Raw genomic sequence first — 14051 nt, forward strand, 5'->3', positions numbered from 1 at the left:
ACGAGCGACGACCGACTACGTTTTCGGACACGATCGTACACCGTCGGTGGCTTCCTGTCTTGCCTCGTGCATTGGTAAGTTTCGTGTTGTTCGATATCTTCAACTTCCATTTTTAGTGTCAGATTGGCAATGTGGTGTAGAGTTAAAATGGCACTGCTTTTCAATGCCTGGCATACAATCATCAAGTGCAATGTTGAAAAATGAAAAATCGAAAAAGAGAAGGTAAAGGAGGACTTTGTTCCACCAATCAGAACTGTCGTAGGGAATGGGGTTTGAAATTGGCCAATCATAATTTGACAAGGAAAGATATTTCTACCAATCAAATGAATTTCGAAGACAAACAAAACGTTTCGACCAAAGATATTTTCCGGACAGCAACCCAACACGATCCAGAAACGAAATAGCCTCGTCGGGCGATCACTCAAACCGACGGCGTAACAGCGGCTCATAACGGCAGGGAAACGCTCCGAGCCATCGTTCGTCGTGAACGAGAAGCGTAGCAACATGTACACACAAAGCCAGTTGAGCCCCCGTGATATGCAAGGCCAAGGGCCAATTCAGTCCTTCTCGGCTTCTGGGCAACAGCAACAGAACGAGCGCCAAATGCAGGACCAGTTTCAAACGATGTCGCAAGATCAAGCCAAGATGACATCACACCACCAAGGGTACAACGGTCAAGCGTCGGATCACCATTCCCAGCAGCACGACAATTGCATGCAAGAGCACGGACATTTGCATGGCATGATGAACGACCAGCAACTTCAGTTGCAGCAAAACCACATGCACGCACAACTCCAAGGAGATCTACAAGGTCAAATGCAGAGTCAAATTCAACGACAAATGCACGAACAAATGCAAGAGCAGATGCAGCGACAAATGCAAAACCAATTGTCGCCGTCGTCCATGATGCACGGTGGGCACTTGCAAAACCAGGCGTCGTCGTACTCGCACGCGATGGTGCATCCGCACATTCCTGGATTAATTCCAGGGCAAATGGGCCTCCAGTTAAAGAACCAACGAAGACATCATGGCATGGTTGACAAGGGAATGGACAACATGCGCCTTCCCATCGGGACCCATGACATGGGGGGCATGATGGAGGCTGACGATTTGGAGGTGTGTTCATGGAAACGTATTATAGACGAGTTAATCTCATGGACGACATGTTGCAGATGGAACAACGACTGCATTCAGGGCTGGATTACGACGATGATGACGATGACGACGACGACGGCAAGAAGGGCAAGGGTGACGCAAACAGCAAGAAACCGTGGACTCGCGAAGAAAATGAAAAACTCATGCTGTTGGTCAAACAATACGGGGCCAAGCGGTGGTCACTCATTGCGATGCATTTGCCTGGTCGTGTCGGCAAGCAATGCCGCGAGCGGTGGCACAACCATTTGAATCCCGCCGTCCGCAAAGATGCTTGGACTGCTGAGGAAGACTACGTGATATTTGAGTGCCACAAAAACGTGGGCAACCAGTGGGCCGAAATTTCCAAGATGCTACCAGGGCGCACAGATAACGCGATCAAGAACAGATACTATTCGACAATGCGAAGGATGCAGCGTCAGTCGCTCCGGAAGAAAGGTGGCGGTGGCATCTCGACAGGAGCGCGGGATACCAAGCCTCGATCCCAATCCATGGTGACATCGTCCCCCACGAATGAAGACAACTCGAGGCACATGTTCCCACGCGGCAAGCAGTTTCAGAAGCTCGTGTTGTCTGCTCACGGCGACAAGGTCGACAGCAATTTCTTTTCAGACTACGACCAAGTCATGCAACGACAGCAGCCGCATGGAGTCATGGAATTCGGGACTCCGTCCTTGTCCAGTTCGATTCCCGGATTTCCGTCGGAATACAACCAAAACGGGTCGTTCTCGTACGATGGCACCCTGCGCCGACACTCGTCAACATCGGATGCCCCCCACATGAACATGTACCAACACCCGCCCATGCACTTGTCTCCAACAGCATCCTCATATGACAATCAACGAGGTATGCACTCTATTGACGCTCTGTGTTTTCTATGACTCGTCAACTTAGCAGTTCGTGTCACTGTAGAGGAGACTGACGAGGACAAGAGGCAACAGCACGACGGATTGGGTGGTGGCAACCACCACAACACAATAGATGATAAGCCGCGCCATCCGTCGGTCAACGCTCGACTGTTCGCCACGGCGTTGCCGGCGCAAGTGAGCGGAAACAATGGCGGACTCTCGTCTTTAGAGCCATTGAAGGACAACAAAGTTGTAGGATTTGACTCGATTGCGGAGACCCAAGAAGTTTACATATAAATTTACTTGATGATGTGTGCGTTGATCATGAGCCATCGACATGAGCCATCGAACATGGAGTTCCCGACTGCTCCCGTGTCGCGGACGCGGTCGGTGGCCGCATTTGAATTGCGCCATGGCGGGAACTTGAATTAAAACGTTTGTAATGTTTTAAACCAGGTATATGGCGCGTAGAACGGACAAAAGGGTTAAACGTGGCAGCGTTTTATTTGCCAATGCTCTGATGTTGAACGGGGGATATTTGGATTATCCGGTTGATTAAAGATCTCTCTGGCTGCAATCTTCTCTTGTATCCGGATTTCCCCCTCGTTATAAAATACTGGTCGCTTGCGATTTCCTCAACATACAGTTTTCAAGATATACGTTGATAAAATTATATTGTTTTGCGGGTGGCGTATTTTCAATTCCTGACCGCTTCTGGCTGCGAGGTATTCCTTGGAAATCGCCGCTCCCAGAAGGCAATTGGCAGCCCCGTCGGCAGGAAAAGCGACAGCGATAGCGATAGCGACTCCCCGACATATGGGCAAGCAAGGGTCCACGCCGTGCTCCCCCCGCACCACCGCGTTCGAGCCCTCGGCAAAGGTACGAACGATTATGGCTTCCCTCAAATCCATGACCTGTCACAACTAATATTTGTTCAGCACCCCGACGTAGATGTCGTGGCGACTTCTAGGGATAGGTTTTTGGAGCAACTTTTGGCCTTTCAAGAACGCTTATTGGTCCAATTTTTGGAGCACCAGGGCGCCGCCGTCAAAATGGATGAGGTATACTGCAGCATTTTATAATGGCGCCGCGACTTGATGCTGGGGACAGGGTGAAGGCAATGTCGGGACCGACCGCCATGCCATTGTTGACATAAACCTTGAAGCACCAGAGCTAGACACGGATGAAGAGCTTGAGAGCAGCAACGTTGTGGACGTGAATATGCCTTCAGACATTCCACCTTCACCGATTCAGGATGATCAACCTGCCACTTCTTTGGAACGAATAGAAGACGACAATGCTGAAGAAGGAACGCCCCCACCGCAGCACGATGTACCCGAGAAAAACCCCACACCTGTCGCACAACACGAAGGATTTGACGGTGTCGTTCCGAATCCTCCGAACCCAACAAGTCCACCACCCACTGCCTCATCAGACCGAAGAAAGCGACCTCTTGATGCCACCACAAACTCAACGACGTCAACCGAAACGACACCTTCCACGTCAACTCCACCCGAAACTCCATCCACAGAGCATTCTCCTCCTCGTAAAGTTCGGCGCTCGGCAACTCCTGTTCGACAGTACCAGCCTCCAGTTGTCACGACAAACTTACGATATTTGAGCCAACAAGCTCTTGTTGCTTTTGAAGACAAAGCAAAATCAACCTCAAATTCCGTGGACGACGCAGCGGTAACAAGCGCAACATTGACGGACGTCATTCGCCTGCACACCGAGAAGGTGAAGCAGCTGCAAAAAGTCCCGAGTAAAAAGCGCCAACTCCCGCGACTCAAGGACCCATGCCGCCCCAAATGCCACTGGGACTTGCTGCTTGAAGAAATGGCGTGGATGGCTGCAGATTTTACCGAAGAACGCCACTGGAAGCGCGCTGCTGCGTGGCGGTTCGCCCGGGATTCCTGCGAAGCTAAATGTGCCGAAAAGAAGTCGCAAGAACAGGATAAACGAAAACTGGCGAGGCAGGTGGCGGTGCACATCTCGTCTTTTTGGCGAGCAATGGAAAGGATTGCAGCGAGGTACCAAACACGTTCGTCATCCACGTCGTTGACATTCGAGCGCCACTTGTCCATTGCTAAAGACCCGTCGTCGCCGCGGCAACGAGGTGTGGCCGACGCAATATTGGCCTTTGAGTGGATGCGAACGGGAGACAATCCTCGCATTCGAGACGTGGTTATTGACCTGTTTGATCTGTCGAAACGAGCACGTGAAGCCATGAAGAAGAACTCGGCAGTCGACAGCAAGTATGCAAGTCTCAAGCTGGCACAATTTCAGTGGAATGCACTGCAGTTTATGCTTGCATTGAAGCAAGGCGGTCACAACCTCATATTGAACGATCAACTAGGGACGGGCAAACCTTATACGGTGTCGCTGTTCCTCCACGCGTTATCTCGTTTGGAGGACGAGCAGACCGTACCGCACTTGGTCGTTGTCCCGGACGCGGAAGTGCACAAATGGGTCCATTACATCAAAATCTTGCACCCCCACCGTCGCATTCAATTGTACCATGGCTCTTCCACGGAACGGTTAAGACATCGTCGGGCGTGGGACCAAGAGTACATGCAGGCTCTGGAAAGCGCGAATGACGTCGTCCCAGTGTACTGCTGTATCGTCGCCCACTCCGTATTTATCGAAGACGCCACGGCCGTGTTCATTCCGCAACCGTGGCATGCCATTGTGATCGAAGACATGGGGCACACGGTTGATTCACCGCAAGCGTACACGGGACTGCAGAACTGCTCGAGTCGGGTGGTTGTGTGCGAAATGGCGCTGGATCAATGGGCGACAGACCGGACGGCGTTATGGGGTGAATTTTTATTGAAGCACACTCTTGAGACCGAGTGGAACGTGCTCGAGTGGGATGAATTGAACTTGGCCGAAGCAGGGTCTGTACAGCGAATGATGAAGCACGCTGGAATGTCGTTCAAAGACGAATCGTCGTGTCTTCACATCGCATTGCGGGCGTTGACGCTGGGACGGCTTCGGAACGACATGGAGGCGCAGCTGGGGAAAGTGGAAGAGCAGACGGTCGCCTGCAACATGACATCGTCCCAGGTACGTTGCAACTGATGCAGCATTTGCCACTGATTGCTTATTTTTGCATTCCTAGCTAAAATACTACAACAATGCAGTCACGGCCTTCAACAGCGCGGCAGACAAAGACACTCTTGACCACTGGCTCCGTTTCATCCTGCGGCTACGGTCGGTGTGCAATGGAGTCGACGTGCTTCAGGATTTTGAACGGTTGTGTGTCGTGGACCGAGTGATGCTGGAAAGCTGCTCGGCAAAGCTCAAGATAATGATGGAGCTGCTGGATCGATTGGTGCACCAAGACAATTCCCGAGTGGTGCTGTATGTTCAGAGCGACATCATGTTGCCTGCGGTTGAGTACGCTGTGATGAACCACTTGAACATTCCATGTGTTCGAGTCACTGGGTCGGTGTCGAGCCAGCACCGAGCGTTGACGCATTTTGCGTCTACGGACTCGGTCCGCGTTGCAATAATATCAAGTCGTGCTCGAACAATTGGAAGCAATCGAGCAGCCTGTGTGTATGGAGCTCAAGCAGTATGTATGCATGCGTACGGCAAGGTGTGGGTTTTACTTTTATATATTAGGTGGTTGTGCTCGACAGCGATTGGGACCCCGTGTGTGATGCCAAACTCCGCGCGGCGTGGCATCTTCTCGCGGTGAATGGCGACCTCACTGTCTATCGATTGTACTGTGAGAACACAATTGAAGCGTCACTGTTGCGGGTCGGTTCAACCGTGTCAGAAAAACTATTTGGTGAAATGACGCCAGTGGAGTGCATTGCGTCTCCGCTTTTCAAGTCGGACGTGTGTCCTTCGTGGTGGAGTGCGTCCATCAACGTCGACATGTCAATGGCGTTGTTGAAAGCCGAGTTGCTTGAAAAATACTGCGGCAATGTCGAGAACCTCGAGTGGTTCCACTTGGAGGCGCCACTTACGACCGGTGGCGAGCTAGACACGGAAGAGCATTTGCTGCTGTCCAACAGCGACGAACTCACACCTGTCGAATGGTATGCCGTGCATTTGGTGCAGTCCTTGAAAGAAAAGCAGTTTCCTCGTTCGATGCCGAAAGTTGCCAAACCGGATGCCAGCGCCACCAACGATTCGTCACCAGTGTCGTTTAACGAGATGGTCACGGCACGGAATCGCGACAAGTGGAAAAAAGAATCTACAGCCTCGTTGTTCTACGACGGCAATCAACCTTCGTGTGCCGTCGTGCAATCTCTCCGACTCGAAGGCATTCACGCGACGTATGACGTCTTTGAGTCACCGGAACCCGTGCCTGGAGATGTGGTACTCGACACTCGCGACGACCAGCCATTCACTGTTACGTTTCGTGCGCGCAAGCCTCCATCTCTGGCGTCTCCAACGGACAAGCTGAAAGTGTCAGATCTGAAGCCTATCAAGGTCAAGAAGGCTAAAGTTCCAGGAAAGGTTAGTGTATCGGATGACGCATTAAAGCGCAAAGCTGCCAACATTGACGGCAAGAAAAGCACCGACTACGAAGGGTTCCCACTTCCCGAACCGTCGGCAGGCTTTGACGACGATGGGTTTTGGGGAGATACGAACTTGGACGCGTTGGACTCGGTGTCGTGGGATGACACTTCCATTCTCGGTGGCATTCAAGTGCAAGGGCTGCCTGACCCAGCACCGACGAAAAAGCTGAAAACGTCGGCGGCAGCAGCAACGTCGGCGTCAAATCTGTTGCAGCGACCTCGAAAACAAGTCGCTGAAGCGAGCCGAGAAGGGTGGAGTTATGTGGAAGAAGGGCTGCTGAAGAAGTTGCACGACATGTATGGCCCCAACTGGAACCTGATTGCTCAAATTCTCACGCGTCAAGCCATGGTCAAACGTCGGTCTGCTCGTCAATGTCAGGAAAAGTTCCAGCGCTTGATGATGCCAAACAAAGACAAACCAGTCAAGGTGAAACCCCTCGCGCTTTCCCCCGCTGCCGTGAGTTCCCGCGTCGGCCTGCACACTGGCGGTGTATTGCTGAAGTACCCCAGTACAACATTTGGCATTCCACCTCCCTCAATTCGCAAGAACTGGGTTCTCAAACAGCCGGTGCAGGACCACGAGCTTCGTCATTTTCGAAGCACGATGGAGGCAGTTTTGACGTCTGTCAAGAAGCAGTTGACGGCACCGCCGATTCCTATTCCGCTGACGTCAACCGCCCCCCATGAATCCCACGCTGCAATTCTGGCGACACCTGCCCTGAGCCCCGAGGAAGTGATCAATAAGAGCAAGCTCCTTGCCACGTACCAAGCCGTGACCGTTGGCAACATCGCACCTGCCTCTTCCTTCCCCGATACGTCTGGTAAGCTTCAGCGATTGACGCCGGACTCGACGTGAAAGTAGAATAGGCTTGGGTGGCCTCGAAATCCCGGCTACCACTCGCGTGCCCCCCACCCCTGATGCCCCAGTACGTCAATATTTCATTGGCTTGATTTTGCACTTACATATACTTCGCAGGCATGGGGTGACTTGTCGCTTTTACACCAGAATTTGACCCGTGCCGGAGCTGAGTCGGGTATGTTTGAAACATAATCGTCCAGTGCCTATGAATTCATGGACAATTTCATGTAGCGTCTGTCATGCCCACTTCGTCGGGGGTCCCAGTGTCCACATCCACCCTTTTGTACGTGATTGATCGAATGCCAGAAATCAAGGTCCAGATCCAAGCCATTTTGCACCGGCACGACTGCACAGAGAGCCAAAAAGTGGCGCTCATCGCACGGCTCTTGAGCGCCACAAGCCAAGCGAATGCTGTACCGTCGTCCACGTCTACCCAACCCGTCTTGCAGTCGTGATCGCAGAACTCTCCCTGGTAGCAATCATCTCGCAGACGTGAACAAAACACGTAATGAAGCCACCAAATGTGACATAATTTTGATTCACTCCCCATCAGAAACGCCCCACTAAAAAATGTTTAAACTAATTGGAAACACGACGACTACAACCCCACCGCCACTTCCATGGCCAGCGAGTACGGATTGAACGACTCGATTGCAGCGAAGTAGTTGTCGAAGCTAGCAAGAAATAGGCTCCTGCTCAAAAATGGTGGCCAACGATGGGAGTTTCAGGGCTCCGTTGGGACGACTGTTGCGAGGACCCTTTGGCGGTGTGGTGGCAGCTACGGTACTGATATTGTTGAGAAGAAGCTTCTTAGTCGTGGCTGGGGAATGCTGCACAACGCCCACATTCGAATGTGACTTCAGGGGCTTCAACTCCAGATGGGTGGATGGCGGGGTCACGAACGCAAGCACCACCTTCATAAACCCCTCGACGACAATTGGACATTGTCGATACACCTTGCTTGAACCGAGCTCGATCAGCGCGTTCAAGTACACGAAGAACATTCGAGCTCGCACTTTCATGTCAGTTTCTGGCGAGCCCCAAATGCGAACGAGTCCCCATCGTTTCGGCGGCAACTCAAGCTCCTCGACTTGTTCGAGTAAGTTGGTACATTGAGCACAATGCGGAAACTCCAACATCACTCCAATGGCTTGTTGCAATTCGAGAAACTTGGAGTAGCGTTGGCGGACAGTCCAGACCACTCCAGACTTTTGGTCGGCCATTTCGACCTCGTACTCAACAAAGGCGGCATTTGACGCCCCATCGGCCTCCACAGAGCGCACGACGATGTCTCGGAACGACACGAGTTGCTTGGTCACCTGCATGGGTGCAGCATTGTTCGAGGTCGTTGCCATGCTCCACGCAGCGCCTGCCGAGGTTGTCGGCTTAACCTTACTTTTACAGATATCCTTCGTCGCGAACTTGTTCTTGGATGACCCATTGAGCGTGGAAATGGAGCGCTGGCCAACAAAAGTTGCCATGCACGAGGTTGTCAAGGCTGGCGCGCGGGCGGTATGATGGAGGTGGTGCTTGCAGCTGGTAAAGTTGAATGTGGAGGTGCGAGCTGAACATGGATGGGTGTGCAGTCTCATCCGGTTGCATCTTTTAAATTACATACAAAACCCAAGTTAGAACTTCCCAAATGTCCATGACCACGAATCGTTCATTTAATCACGTCATGTCGCGTTGAAAAAAAAATGCACCGCTCCAACGCCGGGTTGTCGACTTTGGGAAATAAAAATACGGCGGCCCCAAACTTCAACGACCTGGCCGGTTGGTTGAATACCCCGAGGCAGATACCACCGTCAACCTGCTGGAATGAATATTTCATTATATTAACACATACAGTTGATGAATGTAGTTGACCTGCGCTCGCTGTTTCGACTTGAGAGGCGGCGAATGAAGGGCATCATGAGGAAAGCGCCGTGGTCAGTACCTTCATTCGCAGCTCCGTGCACCTTCAATGGCTGTGATTGCCTCACGATATGCGGCAAGGTTTCGTGAAAAGCATGGGTCGACACGAAGTCTTGGTTGTATGCTAGCCCGCATCCGCTCCAACCGTGTGCCTTCCCAATATGCGTTGGCCCATGGCTAGTCTAGACGAATACCAATCATAGCATCGGGTCTTAATTTAGCCACTTGCGCAAAAAATTGTCGCCACCGCACAACTCGTTGAGCATGCCAACAAGTGGCACCAGTGGCGGCAGCACCACAAAGGAGGCCGAGATCTGCCAGTTGATAGATGAATGCACATGCTTGTTGCAAAAAGACCCGTCCTGCCTTCGCACACGAGCTATACGTGGCCACGCGTGCATGAAAGCCAAGGTGGAGAAGCGCAGCCCACAACACACCGATTAAAGGGATTCCTGTCGTAGAAATGGGACCTAGCCGCAGAAGACTTTACAGCAATCTTGGAGGTCCGACCCGACGATATTTACGGTCGATTCAGGTCTGCCAATGTGGTTCCATTGACTGCCGGGAGGCTGATGCATGCTCAGTCGAGGGATGGCGCTGTTCAAAGGGGGCAAGATCGAACGAGCCCACGAAGACTTTTCGTGCGTTTTGACCATGAATCCAAACCACGTCATGGCAAGATACGCTCGGTGCGCCGGACTCATGCCTCCATGTGCGTTGAAGCATCGTTGAATTCCAGGGCTGGATGCTACAACACCGAGGGAGAGTTTGGTCGGGCAATTCAAGATTACACAATCGCCCTCCAGTTCGACGAACACGGCCACGACAAAGGGTTCCTCCGAGGCGAATCACGACTGTACTTGCACGAAACGGCCGAAAAGGCCATCAACGACAAGCTGAGTTTGAGCTATCGCACGCGCGATGGCGTCAAGGGAAAAGCCGACGCCATGGGCATCACGTCGCCGCCGAAGCGCCCGTCCAATAATGACATTGCGTTCAAGACGAGATCTCATCCCACCGACCTACGGAAACTTTCACCCTCGACGACGAAGGACGTGGGACGAGCCCAAGTCGCTCGGGTCACGATCGATTTGACCAAGCCAGCACAGCCCGTGGCAGCCATAGAACGGCACGCCAACCAGCACGACCACCCACGTTCCATTTCCATGAAGACGATTCGAACCGTCAAGCGAGTGACTGTCGCCCTCTGACTTCACAGGCAACATATTTATTCCAACCACGACAAGTGCCACAGAACGATGCACAACACTTTACTTGTTGTTGAGATCTTCGACGTCGTGAGTGAGGAGCGAGATGTAGTCTTCGTAGTAGACGCGCCCAGTCTCGCCATCTTTGGCCACATGCATGAAGCCTACGGAGCGAGGGTGGAGTTGGACGTGCACGCAGTCTCAGCCGACCTTCGAGCTCCTTTTCGCGGAACGGCGTGCCCTTTGTGATGAGCAAGTCCTTCATCACATCCGCGTCAATATACCCCTTCTTTTCCGGGTCCAACACCTGGAACAGCAACGATGCGACTGCCGCTGTACTGCAGCACGCACGTACCCGAAACGCGGCCAACAACGTTTCGTCCGTGTCTGGCTCGTACTCGTGGCTGTACAAGACCTCGAGCATCTTCTTTTCAAACCGTTCGTACGTGACAAACGTGGATGGCTCGTCTTCTTGCATCTAATCGACACAACGATCAAGATGGGGACGTTTTTCGCGCCACGTACCTCGGGCAATATCTTCTTGATAATGTCTTTCTCGCTCGGGTACGCGCCCAGGTACCGCATGATCGTGCTCACTTCCCTACCAACACCAAAAGAAAAGTCACTCCTCGCCCACTTCGGCAACTGTACTCTTGAATGACACAGCCCTTGCGATCCTTGTCGAACAAGTCAAAGGCGCTCTTGATTCGGGCGCGCAAGTACGCATCCATGTCGGAGGTTGCATCCGCCATTGCTTTGCCAGCGACGTTTGGGCCGCTTCGGTCGATGTGGTCCACGAAACGGCCACCTGAAACGCACGACGAAACTGCAGCGCTCGATAAACTTCGTGCACAGCGTCTCGGCGGCGTCTCCATGTCCGTGCCCGCCACGGACGTCGAGCTCACACCCCTCCCACGCACCACCCATGGACACAAACACCACCGTCCCGACGCCCGCGAGCCGAGCGTGAACTGTCCATCGTGAATTGCCCGAATTCCATCCAACTTTGGTTGACAGGTTCGCGTAAGGAAACATGGACGCATCCAACGCGGGAAGGGCAAAGAGGTCACATGTATTACTGGACCGTTGTCACGAAAAGGCGGAACCTGTCGGACGTGATGCGGACCTAGGGAGTATTGCGCCGCAGGAGCGCTTGGAACTTTTCCTGCAACCTCTGTCGCTGTTCGAGGCGCTTGGACTCCAAGTTATGCGAGTTCTTTTTCCAGTACACGAGGTCGTCTTCGGGAATCGCGTTGTCTTCGCTGTCGTCACCATCGACGGGGTCGTGCTCCCACCCCATGGACGACAGCAGCTGGCGCTCCTTTTCAGAAATGTGCAGCTCATCGCTTTCATCTTCCTCGGCGGGCACCTTGGACTTGGCTTGATTCTTCTTTTTCTTTTTCTTTTCCTTTCGCTTTTCTTTCTTGCGCACCGTCCGCTTCTCGTCCTCGGCTTCCTCCGCGAGCAACTGCTCCATGATCTCTTCTCCATGCAATGCCTCGACGGCCACGTCAAAGTTGTACTTGATCGTCGCAATCGAGCAGTACAAGAGCAGCTCTGCCGACCGCTCCTCGCACTGGATCTTGGACCACATCATCTGAAGTTTATCCCAGACGACGAGCCCCAAACACGTGAGCACTTCATCTTGCGCCTCGGCCAGGGTCCGCGCATGCCGGTCCATCACAACTTCCTGATCGGCGCGGTCCATCAATTGCAGCAAGTACTCCAAGTTGCACGGCAGCACAATTTGGTTCGTGTCCCGGCAAAACGTGAGCTCGTCAAACAAGTACGCGGACCGGTCTGCGTCGTCGTCGTTGGAGCTTGTGGTCGACAAGTGTTCTTCGTGCGACGACAGGTCGTTCGCGCCGCTGCCCGTATCGTCCTGGGAGCTCTTGTCCGAGAAACAGTGTAGCCCTGCGCAGTCTTCGCAGTCGCTTTCGCTGCACCCGCTCCCAACGAGCAAGTCGTACGCCTCAAGCACCTTTTCCTTGCACCGACAGCAAAACCGGTGCCGCCGTAGATAGCACTCCAGGTCGTTCAGAAACTGGTCCGAATCGATTTGTGTAATGTCGATATGGTAGTCCTCCGACATTTTGTCCCACAAACTCGTAAATGCAGACGGCCGCGGGTGCGTCTTGAGTTTGGCCGAGTGAAGCGCACACCTCTTGTTGCTTCCCCCGGCCTTGGCAAAGTTCATCCCAAGGCCGAGACTCAAGCTGGACAGCCCGAGCCCCAGAGTGAGACTCCCGAGACCTCCGAGGTCGAGTCCAGATCCGCCAGGGGGCATCGGAGTTATCGTGGGTCCGGCACTGCCGCCGAGCAAACCAAGCCCGGCACCCTGACTCAGAGCACTTTGCATCGCAGCCGCCTGCATCGTTGTCATGGTGGATGCCGCCGGGGTGTGGTGGTGAGTTGACGACGTGCCGCCCCCTGGGTGGTGTGTCGTGGTCGTAGTAAGCATCGACGACGTCCCTGCCGTGCCATTCCCGCTCGAGTGCATTTGCAATTTCATCGTCGTTTCGTAGTTGAACGTTGTCGACTTGACCTTCAACGTCGTGTTGTGCTTCGTCAGTTGGTGGAGCTGCGGCGGCATGGGCGGCATCATCGGGTGATGATGCGTATGGTGGTGAGAAGTCGATGATGAGACAGCGGCAAGCGCAGCCTGCTGTTGGAGCTGAAGATGCTGTTGCTGCTGCAATAGCTGCTGCTGCTGCTGTTGAAGTTGCTGCAGGAGCTTCTGCTGGTGCTTGTGACTGTGCTTGGACGTTCCCCCGGAATGCCCGCTGCCTCCCCCTGTCGCCTGGATCACGTGCGACAAATCGTGCGATAAAAAAAGCGCGAGTGTCGCGTCCGGTGACTGCAAATACGACGGATGCAGGACGAAGCTCTGGTCGGTGTGAAACAGCACGGCGCCATCTTCATTCAGCTGAATGCAAGAGTTGATCATGTTGGTCGGGTTGAGGGAACCACACAGGAGGGGAAGGGTCGTGGTCGCGCGGAGGAAGAGGCTTTCCGCGCCACTTCTGCATGCTAGGCATGGAACGAGTTCAGCGACGGTCGCGAAAAAGCGGGCCCCTGTTCCACGCAAGCACTGCATGCGCTCCGTTTCCGATAAGATTGTCCACCGCTACACGAACGATTCAATAAGACTTGCGCCAAAAGGACTTGTGCGTTTGAGTTCAATACATGCCTTTCGAAACTCCTTCAGTGCGGTCGCCGACGGCTGGACGCTGGCCGATCTCTTGCTCGCAATGGACGAGCATGGCTTTGACGTGTATGCTGCAGGATCGAGGCCGTTGTTTCTCATATCGCGCAAATGCGGCGGCGTATTCGCCACGCGGGTGCTTGGCGTGGCGGTGTCCATCACGCTGGCTCTGCTCATCCGAATGGAAGAAATTCCGGCCAATTGATTTTCCGATTGCTGCTTATGCCAACAGCGGGGCATACCGGATAACCATTTTGTTATCCGGATTTATGAACGAAGTTTCCTTGAAATGTTGTAGAAAGGCAGCTGAAATACTAAAGTCAAGTTAAA

General features: G+C 53.3%; 6 protein-coding genes across 7 annotated transcripts; 4 read left to right on the top strand and 2 right to left on the bottom strand.

Annotated features, from left to right (window-relative positions):
- The first annotated feature begins 379 nt into the window (after positions 1–379).
- H310_05028 (hypothetical protein) lies at positions 380–2332 on the top strand. The gene is made up of 3 exons (XM_008869634.1): positions 380–1116; positions 1173–1998; positions 2065–2332. Exons 1-3 carry the CDS (start codon positions 505–507, stop codon positions 2295–2297), a joined length of 1671 nt encoding a protein of 556 aa, XP_008867856.1. The 5' UTR covers positions 380–504; the 3' UTR covers positions 2298–2332.
- A 374-nt stretch (positions 2333–2706) lies between these two features.
- On the top strand, positions 2707–8004 carry H310_05029. 2 transcript variants are annotated; one of them, XM_008869635.1, is made up of 8 exons: positions 2707–2879; positions 2939–3061; positions 3111–5066; positions 5122–5577; positions 5628–7356; positions 7403–7461; positions 7512–7569; positions 7626–8004. In XM_008869635.1, the coding sequence occupies exons 1-8, from the start codon at positions 2817–2819 to the stop codon at positions 7847–7849; spliced, it is 4668 nt and encodes a 1555-aa protein (XP_008867857.1). In that variant the 5' UTR covers positions 2707–2816; the 3' UTR covers positions 7850–8004. The 2 variants fall into 2 exon arrangements, with proteins under 2 accessions (XP_008867857.1, XP_008867858.1); XM_008869636.1 differs by lacking the exons at positions 2707–2879; positions 2939–3061 and having other exon boundaries at positions 3089–5066.
- On the top strand, positions 7908–8942 carry H310_05030 (hypothetical protein). Its single transcript, XM_008869637.1, has one exon. It carries the CDS (start codon positions 8097–8099, stop codon positions 8508–8510), a length of 414 nt encoding a protein of 137 aa, XP_008867859.1. The 5' UTR covers positions 7908–8096; the 3' UTR covers positions 8511–8942.
- A 630-nt stretch (positions 8943–9572) lies between these two features.
- On the top strand, positions 9573–10519 carry H310_05031 (hypothetical protein; the record flags this gene model as incomplete). The annotated part of the gene is made up of 4 exons (XM_008869638.1): positions 9573–9719; positions 9770–9843; positions 9893–9997; positions 10048–10519. The coding sequence occupies 4 exons, from the start codon at positions 9573–9575 to the stop codon at positions 10517–10519; spliced, it is 798 nt and encodes a 265-aa protein (XP_008867860.1).
- On the bottom strand, positions 10503–11268 carry H310_05032 (hypothetical protein; the record flags this gene model as incomplete). Its single annotated transcript, XM_008869639.1, has 5 exons — positions 10503–10680; positions 10727–10823; positions 10872–10994; positions 11042–11117; positions 11168–11268. 5 exons carry the CDS (start codon positions 11266–11268, stop codon positions 10580–10582), a joined length of 498 nt encoding a protein of 165 aa, XP_008867861.1. The 3' UTR covers positions 10503–10579.
- A 202-nt stretch (positions 11269–11470) lies between these two features.
- H310_05033 (hypothetical protein) lies at positions 11471–13931 on the bottom strand. Its single transcript, XM_008869640.1, has 2 exons — positions 13707–13931; positions 11471–13643 (listed from the first exon to the last, which is right to left on the bottom strand). Exons 1-2 carry the CDS (start codon positions 13896–13898, stop codon positions 11643–11645), a joined length of 2193 nt encoding a protein of 730 aa, XP_008867862.1. The 5' UTR covers positions 13899–13931; the 3' UTR covers positions 11471–11642.
- Positions 13932–14051: the final 120 nt, after the last annotated feature.

Source organism: Aphanomyces invadans, assembly GCF_000520115.1.
Source record: "Aphanomyces invadans strain NJM9701 unplaced genomic scaffold supercont1.8, whole genome shotgun sequence".
NCBI lineage: Eukaryota > Oomycota > Saprolegniomycetes > Saprolegniales > Verrucalvaceae > Aphanomyces > Aphanomyces invadans.